Source organism: Solanum verrucosum, unplaced genomic scaffold (genome assembly GCF_900185275.1).
Source record: "Solanum verrucosum unplaced genomic scaffold, falcon-dt-bn FXZP01000262.1, whole genome shotgun sequence".
Classification (NCBI taxonomy): domain Eukaryota; kingdom Viridiplantae; phylum Streptophyta; class Magnoliopsida; order Solanales; family Solanaceae; genus Solanum; species Solanum verrucosum.
Genome location: NW_026020366.1, coordinates 698,250 through 723,424, shown reverse-complemented (window position 1 = coordinate 723,424; position 25,175 = coordinate 698,250). Strand labels below are relative to the sequence as shown.

The window sequence follows — 25,175 nt, the reverse complement described above, 5'->3', positions numbered from 1 at the left end:
AATTCATCACTAAATAGGATTAGAGACGAATTTTGTTGATTGTTTTTCATCCTTCCTTTAATTTAGTTTGAAACCGCCCTAACAACGTTCACCTTTCTATTGTAAGATAAAATTATTCTTTGATTTCATTCGAATCCAATTATGTGTGATAATAATTGAGGAAACTTAAAAAATGACTATAGTTTGGACTTAATCAAAGATCTATAGTTATAATTAGCTTAATTAGAAATTATAGCTACATGTTAGGGGAGAAGAGAGGTGAGCAAGACTAGAAGAGGGAGGAGAGAGGTGAGCGTGATCTGGAAGAGAGAAGAGAGGGGTGAGATAGGTTTAATACACATTGTATTCGTTGTATCACAAAAATAATTGATACAACTTATTTGTATCAAAATGAATACATTTATATGAAAAAAATATTGTATTTAGCTATATATTAGGAGGAGAGAGGAGAGCGAGATTAAGATCGATAGAGGGAGGAGAGAGGATAAATACATGTTGTATTTGTTGTATCACACATACAATTGATACATAATATAAATACAATTGATACAAAATACAAATATAATTGTCTGAATACAATTGATTTGTATCATATATTGAATATAATTGTATTACCAAACACAATTTGTATGGACGGATACAATTGACATAATACAAATTGTCATAATACAATTGCTACAAAATACATATACAATTGTTATAAAATACAAATACATTTGATACATAATACAAATTACAATTGTCATATTATATGGAATGGTTTTTGGGTCGCAGTTGTTTGAGCTGGAGAGAGAGAGGGGTGAGAGGGAGAAGGAGAGAGAGAGAGAGGTAGTGGAAGGAGAGAGGCAAGGGAGAGATTGAGAGAAAAGAGAGAAATTTGCTATAAATTCTACATATAATTATAAATTGTAATAGTTTAAACTATAATAATTTCTCGTAAATGCATATTATATGTTTAACTTATTGCATAATTGTTTCTAATAACTACTGGTCAAACTTCGTAAGCAGCCGAGCCTATAGGTTCCATGCTTTTGGTCCACTTTCCCTAGGGAAGTGAGTTGTGGCCAAAATATATTAAAAGCCTTTTTTTTTCATTGAAAATGATTGAGAGGTTTATAGAATAATTATTTGAAAATGAAATTCAAAGGCATTATCGTTTTCCATTTGACCAACATTATATTATATTATTATGCAACTTTGAATTTATCATGTGAAATGAAAGTATAAATATTTGAGTATATAATCTCCTTATTCATTAATAATAATATCTTAGCTAGGTAGCCTTATCCCCAATTTTATTTTCTTGAACAAATTAAAGTCATACATGGACCAAGTCATCCTTCGAAAACAAATCTTTAATTCAAGCATTTATTTCTTGGTGTCTCAAGGGTGTTTTTTCTTTTTTAAAATTTAATCGTTAAAAATATAATTTAGTATTTTCACCAATTTATTTTTTAATATTTTAATTTTTTCTTCAATAAAAATTCTGCGTTCATTGTTGATAATTGTTATTTGGAGTAGGGTGACTAGTCTTTGGACCCCTAACGTAATGAAGTCAAGCCAATTTACCCCTTTAGTTATTTTGAATATTAAACTTCCTTTGATATATGTTAACTATTAAAGATGAATTTTCAGTGACTTCAATTATGAAAAGACAAAATACCTTGCTTATTAAATTGTCATAGAGTGCCACAATTCAATTCCAAGTTTATAGCAAATTGTCCTTATAAGAAAAATATTAAATTCTATTTTACCATATTTTTTTTAAGAAAAGAAAAGGCTACAACTTATGGTATGCGTTTGATGAAGGATTTGGAATTCCAATTTTAAGTTCTGGTTTGAAATCAAAATTTGCTGATAATTTTAATTTTAATTACAAATCTTAAATTCTCAAAAAAAAGAGAGTAGGATTTTAATTTTTTTTAGAAAAATATAAAATTTGATTTGTAAATTTATAATTTGGGAAAAAAAAATCATCAGTTTTAATTTTTTTTAGAAAAGACTCATGCTTGACGTGAAGAGATCATCCGAAACATGCGGAATGATTATATCAAAGAAAAGCTAGTTAGTAGTTACTAGTGTTGTTAACTAATGGATCTTTGTAAAATTATGTGTATTTGAAAGTTTATAATTACATGTAATTGCAAATATTTATATATAAAAAGAATATGGAGATATGCAATTTATTAATGTAGAGTCTTAGAATATTTCGATGCCTTATTTATGAATTTTTGCGTTGCTCATTTGATATGATTGTATGAGAATTGAGGAAATTTTGATAGTTTTCTCAAATTATGAATCTTTTATGTTTATCAAAAAAATTATGACTTAAGAAATTCAAATTACATGTCAAAATAAAATCAATTTCAAATTAGATCAAATTGTTCAATTTGATTGCTTACTCACACCCAATTCAAATTTGGGTCATCAAGTAGCTCAATCAAACTTAATCAATTCGAACGCATTAGCAACTGTAAGCATGAGTGGTTAGCCCTAGCTATTGTGTCACTCATGCTCAAGAAGATTGGATACTTTTCATTTTTTGAGCGTGATCATATTACTCCGAATTTAAAACAAAAGTCTGAACAATACAAATTATCTCTTATTTAAATACGAAATTACTCAAACTTAGTTAAAATAAAGTATTTTTGTCAAGAATTACACTGAACCCTTCCAAGAACTAGTCTAAACATGTAGAAAAGCTTCTAATAGAATATAAGATTTAAAATTGGATAGACATAACTCCTACCATGAAGGAAGAGAGGAAGAAGATATCACAGATCATCTCCGTCTTCACCTAGAAACATTACTGATCCTGCAACCGGACTATGCCAAGTGGCATAGCAAGAATAATATCAATAAAATCACACGTACTGGTAGGCATCATCAGTCGACCCGAATCCTCCACATAATATCATGCAAATAATCAAAGAAACATACAACTTAGAGATATAATTTAGGACCTTGATTCTTCGATTACCACTCTTTCTACCAAGTAATACTACCTTTGACTCATATGTTCTATCTCAAGTCACCCTACCTCTTTCAACTGCCAACTCCACAATCTAGGTCCTTTCCCCCCTCATAATTGATCATAACCTAACCCTTCCATCACATAGAGACCTTCTAAACCACTCATTTTACCAATTACAATTTCTCTACTATTTTCATTCCTAAATCCAAGTCCACTACTAGCTCTGTTAACCGATTTACTACTCTTCCTTAAGCTATCATGTCAATACCCTGGCCTTGACCAATTTAGTAAACCACATGTAAGATTCTTACTAAATTATGTTGACTTAAATCTCTCCTATTAAATATGTCCCAGATCACCTAGAATGACAAAATTGTGCAAGCTAGTGCATAAGCAAAACTCTTAGTCAACAACCTTACTTAACAACCCCCTAGACATATCCATAAACATAACAATCAAACATACCTTTAACAATCATTCATACCTAATTCATCATACCTTTCAAATAACTCAGACTGCCAAAGAGCCCTAGACATCATCTACATTATTTAACATGTAATTCGGTCTACTCAAGAACCATCATAGCATTTAAACACAAATTCCAATCATTTATGAATCAACATATAATAATCATATCACAAAGAAGTAATCTGGTTCACTCATGAAACTCATACACAAACAATTAACGTACTAAGCGTGGTACCTAAGTCAACAATTAGTAATTTATATCGGTGTGGTATTTGAGTGAATCATATAGATATTCCGTACCAAGCGTGGTATCCAAGCCAACCATTAGTATGTATTAGATGTAGTACCCGAGCCAATCATGGAAATATCCTGTACCAGCATGGTAGCTGAACCAATAACTATCACATATCACAATAAATAGCAATTGCACTTGTACACCCAAGTAAAACCATTCATTGCATGCGATTGAAAACAATTAACATTTCAATTCATACTCCTTCCATTTCCCTAACCATACATTATGCATGCGATACTAACAAAACAATTAACAAGCACATATAACATAAATTTAAAAACCATCACCTATCCAAGATGATGCTTTCCTGAACATTTTCTGCTCATAACTTGATTACCCATAATCACCTTTCCCAGGATAACACCAAACAATCATCATAAGGTCAACACTAACTAATCAAGTCCGTTATCAGCCTAAACCTTAACTAACTACGCCTTCAACCATCTAAACTTCGTGTCCAAATATCCATGCATGAAATCTCCTAGCAATCTACATGATATTATATAAGTAAAAATAGTTCTAATACTCAGTTAAAAGTCTAGATTACTTGAACGCCAAACAATCGTTGAAGAACTCGAAATACAAACTTCTAGCTTTGTGTGGGGGTGAACCTTGACGGATGTGCACTCGAATTTCATGGGTTTTTTTCCTTGTGCTGAAATCCTTTCCTAGAGAGTTTGAGATAGAAAATGATTTGACATTTTATTTACCGGCCATTTGAGTAGAGTCCTTAATTGATTCTTTGATTTTGACTTGTTCAACAAGTATCCCAGCCTTAGGATATTCATAATTTTATATTATCTATCAAATGCAATATAACTTTGATCTCAGGATTAATCATAGAATATCTGTCTTTTTCCATGAGATAATTTTTATCACATCTTCCAAATAGAATTAATTAGTTGAAAAATTATAATCTCAAGACTGTGATCTCAAAATAATTTAGTTCGTTTATTAAACTATCCCACCTTACAATTTGTGAAACAATATGATCATTCAATAAAGAAAAAAGACATAAAGTCACCACTGAAGTTGTCCCGAATTTTCAAAAAGAGATCTTAACTTTACGGGTGTCCTATTACCCCATGAAACCGTTTCTAACAATTATAAATACACCATTTTAACCCATTCTCAGAGCAGGTGTAATCTCACATATTGGGGGCGCGTGAATGAAAAAAAAAAATCACCCCCAAACCAATCTAAAAATGCCACGTAGCAAGATTGTAAGCCTCCATTTTCTAAAAAAATTTAAGAATCAGAGGATTTCTTGGTCAATGCCTTTCATGGTGGTTGTTGAAGAACAATTTCTTAATTACTTAAGAATTAAGAAGATTTTATATGATTCCTAAGTGAAAATCTTCACTGTTATGTAACAGTGAAAACGAAGGATTTCACAAAAATCTCATAATCAAAATCTTCCATTTTCCACCTCTGCAAAAACTCCATTTTAGCTCATTCCATCTTCGTCTTCTGCAACAACAAAAAAAATAGAGCGGTACGACACTAAAAGTACCCATCAATTGAAATTCCAAAATTATCTCAATGCCTTTGAATTCTTTCCTCAACAATGCAACAATTCATCAAGACCATTTTCACGAACAATTTATATCTATTAAACCCAAATTAGTTAATACACCCATTTACATTGAAGTTTTTGACTTTATACTCATAGCTTGTCTGTGCTTTTGGACTTGACCAAGAAGATTTTGAGGATCAAAATATGAGTGAGTGAGGATTTTACCCAATTCATTATTAAATCAGTAAGAAAAAATAAATTATATTATTTTATTTGAAGTGAAACACACACAAAAGCTATGAGATTACAAAAGCGGTAAAAAGAGTGTATTTATAGTTGTTGGAAATAGTTTCGTGGGGTAATAAGACACCCGCAAAGTTAAGGTGTCTTTTTTAAAATTCGGAACAACTTCAGTGGTGACTTTATGTCTTTTCCCTTCAATAAAACATTTCAAACTCTATATAACTCTTTTTGGAATATTATTATATATTTAATGCAAAAACAAAACAAAAATGGTTGCTTATGTTTGATAATATAGGTCTAAAATATTCTCTCGAGTATATATAAGAGCAGTTTCATGTTTGGAAAAAGTTAATAGTTAGCTTTTTGTCTCTGTATAATATTTAACAATTTTTAGTTATTGAATTTAACATGAATTCTGAACGGGAAAAAAGATTCATTTGAATATACAATTTTTTGTATTTTTGCTATTTTAAAATCTTTTTTTTTTTTATATTCATTGCAATTTTTCAAGTTGCAATATTTTGCTATTTTTGTAAAATTTTAGTGAATGATACGACTTTTTAAGTTAATATATTTGAGATTAAACAACATTTTTTAGTATTTTTAGTTAAATCTGTTTTCTTTAGTTCCAGTATATCAATATAGAGTTACTAAATATTTAATAAAACAATTTTTAATTTAACAAATTTAACGGCCAAAATTGTTTACACTACTTAGAAATATATCTAAAGGACTATTTTAAACTTACTCAAAATATAAAGGACTTTTTAAAAATATTCATGTGAGACATAATATCAGAGTTAATTTTCTAAATGGTCAGCGTTTAGTGAATTGCCTTCAAATATCATTTTTATTTTATTTAGGATTAAAATATCACCCATGTATTACTATTTTCCTTCAAATATATTTAATACTTTAAAAGTCTCCTTCTCTCCTAATTGACATATCATATCATTAAAGCCTCAATTTTTGTAATAATAGACTTATTTAATTCATATTTAATCAAAATTATAGGTTTATTCTTTATTTTAAAAGTCTCCTTCTATTCTAGTCGATATATCATATCATGAAACCATCATTTTAAAAAACAATATATCTATTTAACTCATCAAACTTATATCTCTAAAAATAATAATATAAATTATGTGAGAATTTATGAAGATTATTAAAAAAAGTCTAACTTTCTTCAAATTTTTCTACCAAAGAAAATTCAATGAAAAAATAATAATTCTTTGTATGCAATTATTACCTGAGAATTTTTGAAATTCCTAAGTAAATTATTTGAAAAGCTTAAGCAATTTTTTTTATATATAAAAATGTTCAAAATAAATTTGTAAGGTTGACATAGAGAAAAGTTGTTAAAAAAGAGAAAATTATTATTTAACTTCAATTTTTATTTTTGTTCTTTTATGACTATTATATTATATTATATTTTATATTATCATACAATTAAACACTAATATATATTTTCATCTCATCCCAAATAGAGGAATCACAAGTAATAATTAATTGAATGTTTATTTTAATTCAATAATCAACACATTATAGGAAAATAATATGCACTTTAATAAAGATCAAACTTTTATTATCTAATATAAATATTATTTACTTTCTATTTTATTTTCAATTTTTTTTTTGTATGAATTTCAAAGTACACAATTAATTTCTTTTTAATAGTTAATTTTAATATTATTGATCCATTATCTAATAAATGACTAATTAATGAAAGTAGAGTTATGAGTGATTTGTATATCAATCTTAAAAATTGATGGCATTATATTAAATTTTAAAAAGATATTTTTCATAGCATAAAAAAGTTAAAAAATTAATTATGATAAAAGATCCTTAAGTATGATAATTTCTTCTTAATAAACTAATATATATATATATATATATATATATATATATATATATAATATTTAAAAAACCAAAGAAAAAACACACAACATATTCCCCTTGCCAATGTTCCCCGAAATCCTCTCCACTATCCAATCCAAATATCCCTAAAAAACCCTCTTGTAATATTTAGTGTGTAAAAGGTTCGTTTTTAAGTGTGTAAGGATCAGTCGGGGTTCCCGAAAGGAAAACCTCTCTCCGTCTAAATCATGTAAGTCTCTTATGTTTTCCTGTATTTTTCCCTAAAAATAATTATGTAAATTATGTTTGTATGTATTCAAGTTATCTTAATATGTTTGTATTTTGTATTTAAGTTATGTTAAAAACTACCCTTAGTATATGGTTAGGCTTTTAACTTCTTGATAACAACGATGGATTAACCTGTAAATTCCTAGGATGTTTTAAAGGCCTTAAAAAGTCCGTAGAAATCACAGGACGTCTTGTTGGCCATCTCCGGGGTGGGGTTAAAGAAGAAGTTATTAAGAATACAGGTTAAAAGAAAGAGATGAACGGGGTAGTATCTTAAAAAAAGAAGAAGGAAAAAACAGGATAAATACTTGAGATAAACACGATAAGACACCAAGTGAGAGAGGGAGTACTGAGTAGGATTTACAAAAATCCTAATTTCTGCTATTCTGTTAAAGTTCTGTTAAATTGTTAAATTATCTGTTAAATTTGGTATCAGAGCGAGAAGTTTTTGGGAAGTAACATTTAATGAGAAGACCTCTACATAGTACTCAGATACATTTAGAAACAAAAAGAAAGTTGGAAAGCTTATACTTAGAATATAAGAGACTAAATAGTACTAAAGAAAACAATATAAGGTTAGATTATCTAATAGAAATAATATCTAGACTAGAATATAAATTCATTACACAGTTAAAATCAAGACAGAGATAATATATGAAAAAACACCCTTTTGCTAACCAACTACGACTAAGATATTGATATTTATACAGAGAAATACAAATAAAATCAGAGTGGTTAAAATTAAAATAGGCATTAAGCTTATATTTAAAAGTACTAGAAACAAGAGACTTAGTAGATAGACTTTGTAATCATGGAAGCATATACTCATTAAATAGACCTACACTAGTCAACCCAGAATTGTTAAGTGCTCTAAAGTGGGAATTACATAGCATCGATAGTGATATCCAATCCGCAAATAATAGAATAAAATTTCAGAGGAAAAATATTAGTAAAATAGATATCCCGCTAGGCTAAAATAACAACTATAGATCCATTAAAACAATTAGAATACTTAGACTTAAGAATTTATCCTAAAAAGAAATACAGAATATTAAAAGAAAGAGATGAACAGGGTAGTAACTTAAAAAAAGAAGAAGGAAAAAACAGGATAAATACTTGAGATAAACACGATAAGACACCAAGTGAGAGAGGGAGTACTGAGTAGGATTTACAAAAATCTGAATTTCTGCTTTTCTGTTAAAATTTACAAAAAGCTGAATTTCTGCTTTTCTGTTAAAATTTACAAAAATCTGAATTTCTGCTATTCTGTTAAAGTTCTGTTAAATTATCTGTTAAATTGTTAAATTATTCTGTTAAATTTCTCGCTCTGATACCAAATTTAACAGATAATTTAACAATTTAACAGATTTAACAGATAATTTAACAGAACTTTAACAGAATAGCAGAAATTTAAATTTTTGTAAATTTTAACAGAATAGCAGAAATTCAGATTTTTGTAAATCCTACTCAGTACTCCCTCTCTCACTTGGTGTCTTATCGTGTTTATCTCAAGTATTTATCCTGTTTTTTCCCTTTTTTTTTCTTTTTTTTTGAAGTTACTACCCCGTTCATCTCTTTCTTTTAACATGTATTCTTAATAATTTCTTCTTTAACCCCACCCCGGAGATGGCCAACAAGACGTCCTGTGATTTCTACGAACTTTTTAAGACCTTTAAAACATCCTAGGAATTTACAGGTTAATCCATCGTTGTTATCAAGAAATTAAAAGCCTAACCATATACTAAGGATAATTTTTACCATAACTTAAATACAAAATACAAACATATTAATATAACTTGAATACGTACAAACATAATTTACATAATTATTTTTAGGGAAAAATACAGGAAAACATAAGAGACTTACATGATTTAGACGGAGAGAGGTTTCCCTTTCGGGAACCCCGATTGACCCTTACACACTTAAAAACAAACCTTTTACACACTAAATATTACAAGAGGGTATATATATATATTATACATACGTGTTTATCTAAAAAACCCTCTTGTAATATTTAGTGTGTAAAAGGTTTGTTTTTACAAGAGGTTTTTTTAGATAAATATTACAAGAGGGTTTTTTAGATATATATTACAAGAGGTTTTTTTAGATAAATATTACAAGAGGATTTTTTATATATATATATATATATATATATATATATATATATATATATATATTCGGATTTTGACATGCCAACTAGGAAAGGATGATGCTTTTGAAATGTTCTGTATATTCGAAGAAAAATAATGATAATTGAGTGATATTTTTATCCTAAATAATACAAAAGTGATATTTAGAGTCAATTCCCTTTAACTTGAATGACCATTTTGGAAATTGACACCATAATATCATAACATCTTCAATTTGTAGGCTCTTTATAGGAGGACTTTTCTAGCTTAGTTGTCTGTATTTTATTTATGTGAACACATTATAAAATTTACAAATATGGTTGGGTTGTGATTCAACTTTGTCTGTTCTTTCTCCCTATTATAGTAAAAGTCACCTTTTGAAATAAAAATCCTTCAAAACATGATTGTTTTCCAAGTTTTCAATTTTTCCTTTTTAAGAATGTGCTTGGAAGGCACAATAATGGATTGAAAATTTTCTGAAATGTTTGTTGCTTGGAACTTATGCTTTCCTAATTTTGGGAAAAGTTAACTTACAATAAAACTATTCTATTTTTTTGGTGTTATATTAAATTAAATTATTTAATCTTATAAGAACACATATTTTGCTTGTTTGAATATAGATGTCATAGTTTAATTAGACATTAAATTTAAGAAAATAAAGATTTTTTTTTTAAAAAAAAACTATAGTTTAAAGATAAATATATATATTGAATATTTTGAAATGTTTTTAAAATCATATGTTGTTTAATAAGTCAAGCAGAATATTAAAATAAGAGAGTTATCAAACTTAAAAAAAACTACATAAATGGGCCATAAAACTTAAAATAATTATATGTTCATACCCTAATTTAAAGTAATTCAAGAAATATCCATTCTCTCAAAAAAATTTACAACTCATACCCCTCATTCATTAAGGCTGATAATTTTCACTTAACTAATACTAAATCAGTATTATATATTGTATTGGTATCATTGAGGTTGATAATTTCGCTTAACTGATACCAATACAACATATATATACCGATTTAATATCAATTACGTGAAATTATCAGTCTTAATGATACCAATACAACATATGATACTGATTTAGTATCAGATAAACAAAATTAGTTGGGGGTATATAGTGTAATTATTTAGTGGGCGTATGAATGTAAATGAGTATATGTTTGTAATTTTTTTGCTTGTATGAGGTATTTGCTTAGTTTCCCCAAAAAAGAAATATCTTGTTACTTTTATTTTTAGTCTGTTAAAAAAGAAAGAATGCATATTTCCATTTAAATATTTAAAATCACAAGATGAAAATATATTTAATGAGTATATCTTTAATTTGAGAATATAACCTGTTTGACCGAGTTTATTTTCCCCAAAAGTATTTATATTAAAGACTGAGGTGTTTGACCAAGCTTTTAGGAGAAAATAAGTGTTTTTGGAGAGTAACAAAAGTTATCTTTGAAAAGCTAAAAAAAATTAATTTTTCATGAAATACACTTAAAAACAGTTTCAGAAAGGTTAATCAAACATTAATTATTACCCAATTTTTATTTTTTATTTTTAAAATTGTTGGTCAAATCTTCTCATTTAAAGTACTTTTCAAATTAATTATTTTTGGTGAAGAAGTGATGGGTGTTTGGTCAACTAGTTGAAAATAGCAAGATATGATGGGTTTGATTAGTCAAAATTAGTGGTGACAAAATTAATTACTTGACATAGTGGCTATGCCCCACATATGTCTAAGGTAACCATAGCTATGTGACAACATTTTCAATAGACATTCTTGACTGAAGACCAAAAGGGGGCTGCCCCCTTCCCTCTCTTCCCTCCTAAACATAAACCAAAATGTCAATGACTTCACTTCTTTATTATTCTACTATCCCTTTTCTCCTCTTTCTGTTCTACCCTTTCTTGATTTTTTTTAATTTTTCAACAAGAATCTTGATTTTTCTTTGTTTAATATGGGGATTTGCTTTGGTAAACCTGTTAAGCTTGCTCATGCCTCTTCTAGTTTGATGTCTGGTATGAATTCCCACATTCTCTTTTCACTTTTTTATGTGCTTTTGTTTCCAAGATTCTATTTTTATGTCGTGTTTAGCTTGATTTTACTCTTGTTTAGGAGTATGTATGACTTATAGGTTAGGGGTTCGACAACCAACTAATGTTTGTTTCAGGTAGACTGTCTGCGTCACGCCAACACAGGATGCCTTGTGCACCGAGCAGCATTGAGTTCAAGTTCTCATTTTGACTAGTCTTAAAGTTTTATTTGAGTGAAAGAATTTTGCTCAACTGCCCAATTTGATGTATGGTGATTTTAGTGTTCTTATAGGATTCCATATGCCAAGAACAGATACGAGGTAACTTTGTCCAGATGAGAAGAATCACCTGTGGTTTTTTTGTTTCTGTTGGGATTTGAATGTGAGACCTCAGGGCTCTTAACCACTCTAGGCCACACCCTTTGATGCAATTCCATCATCTTTTAGATGTCTGAATTTTTTAGTTGGCTTAAAAGAAAATTACCAATGTGGTTCCTTCTTTAAAACTTTGTGTTATCCAATCATTTGAATAATATTTTTTCAAGAAGTACAGACCAATTGAACATCATGTTAAGATATCTGAGAAATAATGTCAACCAAATATATGAGAAAGGATTAATCATGAAACAAGATACACAAATATAGAACTTGAGGTTGTGAAGAGGGGGGGGGGGGGGGGAGGGGGCTGGAATCTGTTCTTGGTTAGTTTGTTGTTGTTGAAGTAGACTCGTTGTCTGTCATAAATTATTCTCACGAATTTACTTATTGCATCTCTTTGAGAGCAATTACTTCTTCCGTTTCAATTTGTTTGTCTTACTTTCCTTTTAGTATATTTCAGAAAGAATGCCTCTTTCCTTTTTTGACAATTCTTTAATTACAGCTTTCAATATGACATGTTTAAGGTCACAAGATTAAAAGACATTTTGGTAGATTTTGCATGTCTTTAGTTTAAAAGCACAAGATTCAAAAGTCTTGTTTACTTTCTTTAACTCTGTGTTAAGCCAAAACCAGACAAACAATTTGAAACAGAGAGAGTATATGTTATGGCAAAGGAATTACTTAAGTAATGTAGTTCCTTTACACTCTTCAAAGTCATCTTGCTCTTTGGTGTTTTACAATTGCTTCTCCTGAATCATACTGACCCTTGTTAGCTGCTCATTTTCAACTGACCTGGTCTATCAAATAGAAGCACTGGCATGCTAAGTTGCGCGGACTCTTCACTTTCTTGCTGCATCAGTGTCGGTTTCTCCAAAAATGCACTATTTTTGGAGAATCCAACACGCACCCGTTGACATTTTTGAAGAGTCCGAGCAACATAGCTGGCATGTATAAGATTCATAACATTGTGTGAAAGCATATATGTCTTGTGCCATGACTTGTTCGTCTTTTGTATTGAATATTACTTAGTTTTTCATATTTTGCAATATGAGTTCTGTTTCCTATCCGCTTACTTATTCACAGTAGCTATTTCAGATTCTAGAACAGGCCCTGGCAGTGAGAGAAAGGAGTCAAGTCATTCTTGTAGCCAGACACTTCAGGGAAGTTCAGGAAATGCTCTCAAGTCTTGTAAAGGTGATCTATCAGCCACTTGCAATCTCAAGTCCTTTACCTTCAATGACCTCAAAAATGCGACTAGGAATTTTCGAGCTGATAGTCTTCTCGGTGAGGGAGGATTTGGATATGTCTTCAAAGGATGGCTAGATGAAAATACACTTGCTCCCTGCAAATCAGGAACTGGGATGGTAGTGGCTGTCAAGAAACTTAAGTCAGAAAGCTGCCAGGGCCACAGAGAATGGCTTGTATGTTCATCATAATCCTTCGGAAAATGTCAAATATATCTTTACTTGTTCTAAGTAATAACTTTGTGTCCCTCATCAAACCTGCAGGCAGAGGTTAACTACTTAGGGCAGCTTCACCACAAAAATCTTGTGACGTTGATTGGATATTGCGTAGAATCTGATAACCGGCTTCTAGTATACGAGTTTATGACCAAAGGAAGCTTGGAAAATCATCTATTCAGAAGTGAGTCAATCTCTTCATTTGCAGAATTCCTATAATTCTTCATTGTTCTTGTCACCTAGGTAGGATTTGGTACACTTTATTAGTGTAGTGGTGCAGGACATTTTCTCAAGCATCGATAATCTAATATTCCAAAATTGTGGTATTAGCTTTCAGTAAGATAATCGATGATGCAATTGAATGATCTTTTGTTTGACCTTCTGAAGGAAGCTGTTCATTTCACCAAATGTTTGTACAAACAAAGTTTACTCAATCTAGTGCTGGAGTTAAAAATCTATTTCTAAGCATTTCTGCTCGTCGATTATAATTCTATTGTTTCTTGTGGAAAATAGCATGTTGCGTTTGAAATTAGTGCATAATATGTTTTTTCAGAAAGTTGCTGATCAAGACTAATGATGTTTCAATTGTTGTGCAGAAGGAGTTCAGCTTATGACTTGGGGTAAACGGATGCGTATTGCAGTTGATGTTGCACGAGGGTTATCCTTTTTACATAGTCTGGATGCTAATGTGATCTACCGGGACCTCAAAGCTTCCAACATTCTACTTGATTCGGTACAATCTCTAACTCTGAGATATTGATTAGCGTAAACAAACTGTTGCTCTCAATCACACAACCAGCGTTAAGGTCACAAATAAACCTTTTCATTGAACATCTGCAGGAGTTTAATGCAAAACTATCAGACTTTGGCCTCGCACGAGATGGTCCTGATGGAGATAGAACTCATGTTTCAACCAGGGTAATAGGAACTCGGGGTTATGCTGCACCAGAATATGTCGCAACAGGTACATTCCAATCTGTTTGTCAACTATTCGCCATGTGATTACTATTACTCGGACTTTTAGCCATGCTGAACAGTCTGGAACTTGTATATGTTATCTCAAATCAACCCTCAATCATTCGTAACAGGTCATTTGACTCCAAAGAACGATGTTTATAGTTTCGGTGTTGTTCTATTGGAGTTGCTATCGGGAAAACGAGCTACAGGTGAGGAGAATCCAGGGGGCGCGGAGGAAACGTTGGTAGAATGGGCAAGACCTTTCCTAAGCGACAGCAGACGAGTACTGAGAATCATGGATACAAGGTTGGGAGGGCAGTACTCCAAGAAAGGTGCACAAGCTGCAGCGGCCCTCGCCTTACGATGCCTCCATGTAGATCCAAAACTTAGACCAACAATGAAAGAGGTGTTAGCCACATTAGAGCTTTTGCCAACACCAAAGGACAGTTCTAGAACTTCACCACCACAAGCAAATTATAATGCACCAAATGACAAGATATGTCATCCTCAAAAGAGATATGTGACACATTCAAGATAAGATGTAACAAACACATTCTACCATATTATTAGGAAGATATATATATGTTGTCTCTTTCTTTTTTATTTGTTTGTTGTTTCCTCCCTTCTTATTTTAGTGGTGGGGATAGAGAGGAGGAAGTACTATAGTGCTTGAGTGTAATATATTCAATGTACATATGTTAAATGTACAGCTAAAAATTACTAGTATTCCATGTCTTGGTACTGGCCTCTCTGCCTCACAAGGGTAGAGAGAACGATATGCTTGTATCTTACTTTCTTCTGACCCTACTTTTATCTCTTTGCCTCACAAAGGTAGGGGGAATGATCTGTCTATATCTTTCTTTCTTCAGACCCTACCTCATAAAGGGCATGCAGGGAAATATTTTTCAATTATATCATGTTTCGTTGATTAAAACTTTGGCGAAATGGTCTGATAGAATCTTATACTTGTATGAATTTGTATTCTGAACCCTCTTACTTTATACTTTGTTAACTAGACCCTTAAACTTATTAAAACACAATATTTGAAATTACTCTGACCATTGACTAAACCTATGTGACATAAATATTGCTGAGTTGGAAAAATGTGTAAATGCACTCTTTTTCAAATGCGTCACTACACTATTTTCTATTTAAAAATAAATATTTTTTGGAAAACAATATATTTTTAATTAAAAATATATATTTTTTCATTAACCCTCTCCCACCCAATTTCTCATTCTTTTCCACCACTCTTTCCACCCATAATCCTAAACTTTCTTCTCTTCTTCTTCAATAAAATTACCCACCACATCCATTCTTTTTTTTTTCTTCAAAATTACTTGTCATAAACTTTTTTTTTCTTCTTCTTCAATCCACTCTCCTTTTTGCAACAAATCAAACCCCGCACCTAATTTCTTTTTTCAGCCCCATTTATCTAAATTTTTAATGTTTTTTATTTTAAAAGTTGAAATCATTATTTGTGTTGATTTAAAGAGAAGATATGATATGATTTAACGTAAAGAGTGATGGTGGGTATTGAAAAAGTTGAAAACTCCATTGATAAGTTTGAGAAAACTAGAAGAACATCAAATGAATCTTATGAATTTGTAAAATTAATTCAAATTTGTGATTGTGGCTAGTAGATTTTGTGTTTATGAACTTCTAGTTGAAATTTCAAGTCAAATAAAGAAAAAATTCATCTATTTGTCATGAATTTGGTGCTCAAATTGTGAACATATATGGAGGTTGAAGAACATGGCAATTAAAAAATTTCCAAAAGTTAAATATTTGTTTTTTTTTTTAATTTTCTTAATATTTAATTTCTTAGGTGTGACATGGAATTTCACATGTAAGAGGTTGGATTACACACGGTGATCTGATGAGAAAAAAGTTTAAAATATTGTGTTTTAATGAGTTTAAGGATTTAGTTGACAAAATGTTAAGTAGGAGGGTTTAGAATACAAATGCATACAAGTATAAGAGTCCATCAGACCTAAAACCCATTAAAAAATTTGATTATAAAATGGTACTCTTTTTAAAACCTTAGAGAAAAAGTGAAAGACAGTGACAAACTAACAGTTTAAGAGCTTCATCTCTTACAATCTGAGATGAAAGTAGAGAGAGATTAAATTAGAAAAGTGAGAGAAAAATATTTCAACCCGCCACCCGCCCCACCCTGCTTAATTTCTTAAAAAAATTATTTCAACCCGCCCCGCCCCGCCCTGCCGTGCCGTGCCCCACATAAGGCTAAACCTACCCTGCCCCACATAGATTTAGACTTGCCCCGCCCCGCAACCGCCCCACCCCATTGCCATCCCTAATATGGGGTGGAGTGGTGGCTATTGATAATAGGCATTAGAATCAAACGTTGACCGGGGCCAAGAGCAATTGAACCGGGACATTTCTAGTTCCTTCATTTGATTGGTGTTGTCTAATTTTGACAATAGTTTATAAAATATTATCAAATTTTATAAAATATTGTCAAATCCGACATTGTTTGATACGTGAGATAAGAATAATAATTTTTTAAATAAAATTTTAAATTAACTTTATTACTCGTTTGATTTGAGACACTAACTAATTTCAAATTATTTAAGGTGAAATAAAATAATCTTAAAAAATATCCTAACTTATAAAATATTTTTACTTATCTTATTCCGCGTACAATAAAAAGTTGAGGATTTTGGAAGACAACTTGGTTTGAAAACTGCTTTGGCGGTTTATAAAGTTTTGAAAACACAGAAAGTGGGCTCCCTCTTGGTTTACATTAATATAATTTTCTATCAACAATTTTTATTTTAAATTTATCTCACACCAATATTATTATACCTTATGTAGATTTATGTGATTTCATATATTTATAAGTTTTTAAGTTGAAATGGTGAGGTGAAAATTTGCCTACAAACCTTGCCAGAGTGGTCAATTTTATGGAAAAATTATATAATTAGACATATTATTATATCTACTGATGTCGTTTATAGTTTTTAATAATTATTTATTATTTATTATTTAATAATTATGTACAAAGTTAGAGTTAGATACATTGAGATATATCATTTCTTAAAATTAATCTAAAGCAAAGCTCTAACCCACTTAATTATCTTCATAATTTACTCCATTTCAAATCAGTCCACTCATTCCGATCCGTTTCAATCAAATCATTGATTTTGATTTTTCTTAATTTACTATTGCTAAAGATTTTTCAACCAAGAGTATTGTTGATAGAGGTACAACACACTCCACTATTGGGTGAAATAAGAATCTTTTCTTTCTAATTTTGTGATGAAAAACTTTATTTATCTCTTGAAGCTGAAGTCGTGGATTCAACAAAATTTTTCAAGTCTATTTTTGATAGATTCATGGTGGTGTGAATCATTCACCAGAGACGGTGGTTTCATGGTGGTGAGGAGACGAGCAACGAGGTAGCCCTAGTCTCTAGCCATAGAGTAGAGAGAGGCGAATGAGAGATGAGGAGAGACGGTGGACAAAATATGTATTGTTTAGGTATACATGTATCTAATTAAGAATTCATGAATCCGATAAAGTGTACATTATTCTGAGTTAAGATTATATATATATATATATGTATATGGGTCACCTTCATTCAGACATGGCAATTATTAAAATTAAAATAAGTATATAAGTGGCAATTATTTTAACTGTAAATGAGACAAGGAAAAGGATAATTCCTCCTTAGTGGATGTTTTTTTCTTGAGGGAGCTGAAAAGTTGTATACATTTCTCAAAAGTGTATACCAGTTATACAAACTGCAAATCAAATAGGAACAAAAGTCCTACTCCATGATGAAATGAAACAGTTGGCCATTAGCTCATGGGAGAAATAAGTCCCACTACAAAGAACAGACCAAATAACAAAAAGGGAAAGAAAGAAGTTGCAAAGTTTTTTTACACAGATTGTAGCACCAGCAAAAGCTTATGCAATTGCAGTTCATGGTAGTAATACTACCTATCTTGCATGTCCTCTTCAGTTTTCCACACTACATCCTCTAGACTAGTCGAAAGATTCTTGTAAAACTGCATCAAGGATGTATAACAGGATTGATTGTTAGCTCGAAGAGGTCACAAAAACTAATAGGATCTAAAAATTAACGAGGTATTAATGCATTTCCGGTATACAAAACAAAGCAAAAACCTATGCCTTTTGGAATTTATGAAGTAGAAAATAAGTAAGCAGCTAGTAATGACATAAGCGTGATCTTTATTTAGCTAACTAAACATCCATTAGTTCTTCCATCCGCTCACACAAGCATGATTTTCTTTTATCTGGTGAGTTGTCTCTCCAGTATGAGGCACACAGGTTTTAATTCCTATTACAGACACAGAAAAGTCATGTTGTCCGTTATGACATAGAGGTTACCAGCTGATATCAGGAAACAAACGCCGAGGAAGACTACAAAATGTATCACCGTTCCAAGGCTCTAAAGTGGACCCTGTAAGTAAGATCAAACCATCTATGTTTTGAGGGACAGAGTAGTAATGTTATGGTCATTTCCAAGGAGTGACTTGAACTTCTCTCCCTAATCTTAAAACATGCATACATACAACCTCTTAATTCTTTGTTGCTATCTTGTGGCAAACATTAACTTCAAGATTATGTTGCTCATTCACGAGCAATTAGCTTGTGGATTGTGCAAGGCTTTTGCCTATCAAAACCTACTAATAGTGATTTAGATAACTTTTTCAGCAGTTAGCTGAATATGGTACCTTGTGGAATTCCAAAGTATCTCCTTTTGCCTTCCGCACTTCAACCATATGAAGAGAAGGGGCAACTTGAAATACCTACATTCAAGACCAAACAGTGTTCAGCCTATGATGATAAGAGATTCAAATTCCAAAGTACTTATGGCAATCCTCAACACAGAATACGGTAATAGTAAAATAAGATAATTGTAGATGACTAACTATGCACATTGAACATACCTCAGTGGCAACATTAAGGTTCCCTTTTCTTCCAGCTTTGACATTTTCAAGTCTCATCTGAAGTAAAAGAGTAGAATGCCAATTAATTTACTTTATTAGGAATCTACATGTCAATTGATTATGCATACTTGAAATACATCACCACCTTGTAGTTCTTTTTGTGAACATCAAAACCGAGGGGCTTCGCAGCTTCTTCAATCTTACTGATAATTTCATTGGCCGAGCATTTAGATGTGAACCTTGTTTCTCTCTTAAATCCCTGTGAATGTTGGAATCAAAACATCTGTCAATGAAGTAAGATTATAGCAATACACAAATCATCAATATTTCCGACAAGGTGGAATACCAATTTATATTGATTTGAATTGTTGGAGGGAAAAATGGTCATTCGGGAAAAGAGACCAAGTTTTTTGAGTAGAGTAACAAAGAAAGGTCAGTTTTATTCAGACAGGGAGTAAAATGAACTTAGGAATTCATTTTTCTGTAATTAGTCCTTTTACAGTTTTTCGTTTTTTAATTAGTGTATTTGCATCCTCACTCATAATTCTGAATAATAATTTACAAGCCTTCTGCAAAATGGATAACGGAATTCAACACACAGGAGAAAGAGATGGAAGTTAGTTTGTGTATGCATGTAATATTGCCGCAGCGTTTTGAAGCATCTAGCAGTTATTTAACAGCTAAACTTGATGAATTTAGCAGGTTAGCTCAACTCAGGGCATTCAGGCTCATGTCTGCTAGAAGACATCTATTATTTTATGTAAATGCAAAGAAACTAGTCTTACTACACATCATAGATTCTTTACTTCTTTCCCATTGTTAAGTTTTGGGGATTGATATTAGAGTAGGCTGTAGAGGGTTTGGGAATGAACAAAGAATTATCCAATGATTACCAAGTGAGCATTAAGTTTTTTGACATTCACATGAACTTCATTAAAGCATGTCCTACTGAGAAGTATAATTATACACGACGTAATTCAAGGCACAAACACCATGCCAAATCAAACAGAAGTTCCAAAACATGCAACAAAAGTAACAGATAAAAATGGAAGTTCATAGTCGGTAACCTGTTCATCGAAGAGATTCCCAAGGTTGAGTCCTTTTGACATTGAAATCAACTCAAATGCATTCATGGGAGTTGGCTGCTCTTCCTTTTTCTCTGTTACATGATGTTCCTGTTGTTGTGTCAAGGAAAAGAGAACCACATGAGGATGACTTTATACAACAATTCTTTTCTCTGAATTCAATGCAAAACTTGTTCAACATTTCAGTGCGCTCACTTCAGAATCCTTGAAGACAGCTTCAACATCATCCAGGTTGGCATCTCCTTTCTCATTAAAAATGGGAGATTTATAATCTTTCTTGAACCACTCGTCCTCCAGAATTTCTGGGATGGTGATACGCTGCATAGTAAACACGTGCAATAATAAAATAAGAGAAAAGATGTCTATTTAGTTGCAAGCTAAAATGACACAATTGTATTCAGAAATCCAGTATGCTTACTGTCATAGGGTTCGGATCCAAGATGCGAGTAATTAACTTCATAGCACCAAAAGACATCCAAGGAGGACATGTAAATTCAGCAGCAGAGATCTGCAAAGACCGTGATGACATCATGAAACTAATAGGAAAAACAAAAGCAGATTGATTCCATAATGAATTTGGAAGAATGCTCACTTTTTTATACAGGTTCATAAGATTGGAGTCATCAAAAGGCAAGTAACCTGCAAGCAATACAAAGAGTATGACTCCGCACGACCACAGATCCGCGGTTGTACCATCATATCCATGATCATTGAGTACCTAAGAGAAATGAATCTCATTTTTTAAAACCAAGAGAAAAATAAGATAAAAAGAGTGCACATGGCAGGGAGACCTTATTTTTTCTCTGTGAGAAATGAACAAAAAGAAGAAGTTGTTGAAACGAATTTCATCATACCTCAGGAGCAACATAGTTGGGAGTTCCACATGTGGTGTGGAGTAAGCCATCATCCTGGAAAATTGCACTAGAGTAAGAAATATATCTGATTGCGAAAAGAATGTTAACTATCACCTAAGTGAAAGAAATATATTGCAGGACTACTGCTGCTTGAAACTAGCATGAGTTCTCTAGCTAAAACGGAAAAAGGAAGTCATTGTCAAATAATTTTCAGATCAGTTTAAAGCAAATAACTAATCAGCAGTCAATCACAAATTTAATGACATTGTCCCAAGCCCCACGCATAGTTGCTTCCACAAAGTTTACCAAACTTTAAAACAGTATATTCAGTTGAATCTGAATATTCTAATAACAAGATTGAATCAATTCCAAATGATATTTAAACTAGTTTACAAAAGGAAGAAGCACAAATGGATTTCAGTAAAAATTATACTGGCTTGTTTCTAAAGTGACAATTATCCGATTTGTGTATTTAAAAACTCCCCCACTAGTTTGTCTCTGATATGGGGATTTCCATGGAGATCTGTAGTTTCACCGGGGGAGGGGGGGGTTATCACTACCACATTTCTCAAACAAGAAAATGTACTCAAGGCAATCAGTAAAGGATGTTAAGACTTAAGACATTAGACATTGATACACAATCTACTAGTAGGTTACACAATTGAAGATTCACTGCATTAATTTTGACAGCAACAAAGCAAAAGTCATATCAAACATTGGAGACATATGTAAAGAGTTTGAGAATGCATATGCATAATCAGACAGTTACCCTGACTTGCTGGGACAGAGCACTCAATCCAAAATCAGAAACCTTGAGGTTTCCTGAGGCATCCAACAGTAAATTCTCAGGCTGCATAATGAAAAAGCATACCAAAATAAAGGTAAGACAAAGCTGGGAGCTTTAAGACAAAATAGAACAGAAATTAACAACTAAAAGGCTGCAAAAGTAGCACGGCACCACCTTTAAATCTCTATGGTAGACTCCCCTGCTATGACAGTAATCAACAGCATTAATAAGCTGCTGAAAATATTTCCTTGCTTCTTTTTCATGCATCCGTCCATGATTTACCTGTATGCCAATAAAACAGATAAACATCTTAATGACATGCTAAGTCGTCCGAAAACATGTTAGTGGCAAATAGGTTTGAATAGCTTCGGAAGGACACATGAAACCTAAGTTTGCAATCAATGAGGTACAAGTTCGTGCTCTTTGGTCAAATTCTTTATCTCCTAAGGTAGGGGAACCGAATAAACTAGAAGAAAGGAAGAATCATCCTTACAATTTTGTCAAAGAGCTCTCCACCTGTAACGAACTCCAGAACAATGAATATCTTTGTCTTGCTAGCCAACACCTGCGGACAGACGAGAAGAACATGGATTCAGAAGTGTAGCATATGAAGCCTGGCAATTACCATAATCCACAATCACATCTTATCTATAGTAGGTTATCGCAAATATAAGTTAAAACTCCAACATACAAAATATTCAAAACATAAGTTGTTCGATAACAGATATAATGTACTAGGCAAGCATTTAGTGTATGACATCCCAAAAGGTCTTTAGAAAATTCGGAACATTTACTTTCCCCAAATTGGGCACTCGCAATTCCAGAAATTTTAACTTAAGCTTTTCTAGTTCTTTGATTTTTCAAGATTTTGATGATGTATCTCAAACAGAGTTTAACTCTCAAAAATTTGGGAAGTACCATGAGTAGATCAAGAAGATTAACTAACTACTCCAGTATATTAGCCAATTCCACTGCAGTTTATGGATACCAGCAAAATATCTGCATGTCAATATAGGGTTATGTTAAAAGGCCAGAATCTGCCTTTACTCTCACCAACTTCAGTAGGTTAAATGCTGATGTGCTGCTGGAATTTTAATTATAAGACTAGATCTATAGAATAAATAACTGAACAAATAATATGCAGAACAAATTATTAGTAATATGTAAGGCAAGACCATCAAAATACAACAAAAGCTTTAAAAAGGTAGGTACTAAAATCTAGCATAAGCAAAAATGTTTGTTCAACAAGATAGGCACAGGAGAAGCTCGGCTACAGAATACATTTAATCTTTGCTCCAAACACCTTGAATGAAGTTGAATCTGCTCAATTTGGAAAGGACACATGAAAAACTGAGTGAGACCACATTGATTCTAGCTAACGGTACTAATAAATCAATTAGTTTGTTCTGTACAATAGACTTTGTCTTGTCCTAAGGTAAGTTATGAATTCTCTGCAGAATGCTTAAGCTTTTATTTAGCGCTGATCAAATTATCCCTTTGGTAGTGTGAATTAAAGACGTCTTTCAGAAAGATTGTTGAGGTGAAGATTTGAAGTGAGATCTTCAATGCATCATTTCTAGAATGGAGATACCTGCTGGCAACCCATGATGCATAACCAAATGCAAATCAACGGGTCGCTTACTATTTAACCTACAGGTTGGTGGTACGTATATCAGTGCTGTACGATCAGTATACACATCCATATGATCACAAAGGCATACAGAAAACCACAATCACCGGAATTTACAGTCAAACACAACACACAAATACATACACATTGACATAGAGAGAGGACAAACCTCGTATAACTGAACAACATGTGGATGCCTGATTAACTTCATTGTAGCTATCTCCCGTTTTATCTGTCAATTTATGAACAAGAGTTATAAGAAGTTATCAACAAAACAAAAACAACATACAAGAAACTTAAAACCGTACAACAATAAGAAATGCACAACTCAACAACCATGTGAGATGTCAAAGAGACATAATTCACATAGCTTTTCTGTAATCTACGTTACCAAAATAACTCGTAAGCGTAACACCAGAGTCCAGACAATAGAAAATATATGAAAGTTCCAGAAATCATAGCAAATGGAGATTTTGAAGATTGACCTGCTCAGCCATTTTGTGCTTAAGGACCTTATCCTTGTCAAGAATTTTGATCGCTACAGGTTCTCCTGTCTCCGAATTCCTCGCAAATTTAACTTTAGCAAATGTTCCCTCACCAATTGTCCTTCCCATTTCATATTTACCAACTCTGCGCTTGATTTTTGCCTGATTCATTACTGAGATACTTGCACAGTCCTTTAAAAAGTGCAGGCGTAATCCTTCTTAAAGAACTTTTACTGCACAATGATTAAAACATCCGTAAGACATCTGAGTTCCTAACATAAAATACGAATCTTTACATTCATTTCGTGCACTCACAGAGTTCCAAGACCAAATTCAAAAAAAATAATCATAAAATTGATATTCCAACACAACTTGACTAACTGCACCATAAAAAGACACCCAACTTGCAGCTTGACAATGGAATGAGTGATGGATTTTATTCCTGAAGGAACTTTCCATCATAATCGCTTTTTCCACCACCACCAACAACAACATACCTAGTTTGGGGAGGATAGTGTCTACGCAGACTTTACCCCTACCATAGGAGATAGAGAGGTTGTTTCTACTAGACCCTTGGCTCAAGTAAAAGCAGTTTGAAAAAAAAGAAGAAAACAATGAGAGAGAGAAGAAGCCTCGACAAAATGCTTAAGAAAGCATACTAAAAAAAGAACAGTCACTACAGCAAAGTACTACAATAATCTAAGTGAAAGAAAGCTAAACAAAAGAGGCTCTCAAAAGAGAACTTTCGACCTTTACAAGTAGGGAAAGTTAGAAGGTATATCTTGGAAGGGACAATAAGGAT

The 25,175-nt window shown here is 32.0% G+C and overlaps 2 protein-coding genes across 5 annotated transcripts; one reads left to right on the top strand and one right to left on the bottom strand.

The window, feature by feature from the left end:
- The first annotated feature begins 11,592 nt into the window (after positions 1-11,592).
- LOC125837901 (probable serine/threonine-protein kinase PBL3) lies at positions 11,593-15,318 on the top strand. 3 transcript variants are annotated; one of them, XM_049516973.1, is made up of 6 exons: positions 11,593-11,783; positions 13,271-13,596; positions 13,684-13,819; positions 14,232-14,368; positions 14,476-14,599; positions 14,724-15,318. In XM_049516973.1, exons 1-6 carry the CDS (start codon positions 11,723-11,725, stop codon positions 15,128-15,130), a joined length of 1,191 nt encoding a protein of 396 aa, XP_049372930.1. In that variant the 5' UTR covers positions 11,593-11,722; the 3' UTR covers positions 15,131-15,318. The 3 variants fall into 3 exon arrangements, with proteins under 3 accessions (XP_049372930.1, XP_049372931.1, XP_049372932.1); XM_049516974.1 differs by having other exon boundaries at positions 11,648-11,783; positions 13,283-13,596; XM_049516975.1 differs by having other exon boundaries at positions 11,707-11,783; positions 13,278-13,596.
- A 2,951-nt stretch (positions 15,319-18,269) lies between these two features.
- Positions 18,270-24,624, bottom strand: LOC125837899 (CBL-interacting serine/threonine-protein kinase 3-like). Of its 2 annotated transcripts, XM_049516971.1 has the most exons (14): positions 24,374-24,624; positions 24,058-24,120; positions 22,752-22,823; positions 22,433-22,540; positions 22,241-22,321; positions 21,472-21,525; positions 21,210-21,335; positions 21,036-21,125; positions 20,813-20,935; positions 20,600-20,707; positions 19,678-19,791; positions 19,533-19,589; positions 19,317-19,391; positions 18,270-18,626 (listed from the first exon to the last, which is right to left on the bottom strand). In XM_049516971.1, the coding sequence occupies exons 1-14, from the start codon at positions 24,542-24,544 to the stop codon at positions 18,555-18,557; spliced, it is 1,314 nt and encodes a 437-aa protein (XP_049372928.1). In that variant the 5' UTR covers positions 24,545-24,624; the 3' UTR covers positions 18,270-18,554. The 2 variants fall into 2 exon arrangements, with proteins under 2 accessions (XP_049372928.1, XP_049372929.1); XM_049516972.1 differs by lacking the exons at positions 24,058-24,120; positions 24,374-24,624 and adding an exon at positions 23,177-23,416.
- Between the last annotated feature and the right edge of the window lie 551 nt (positions 24,625-25,175).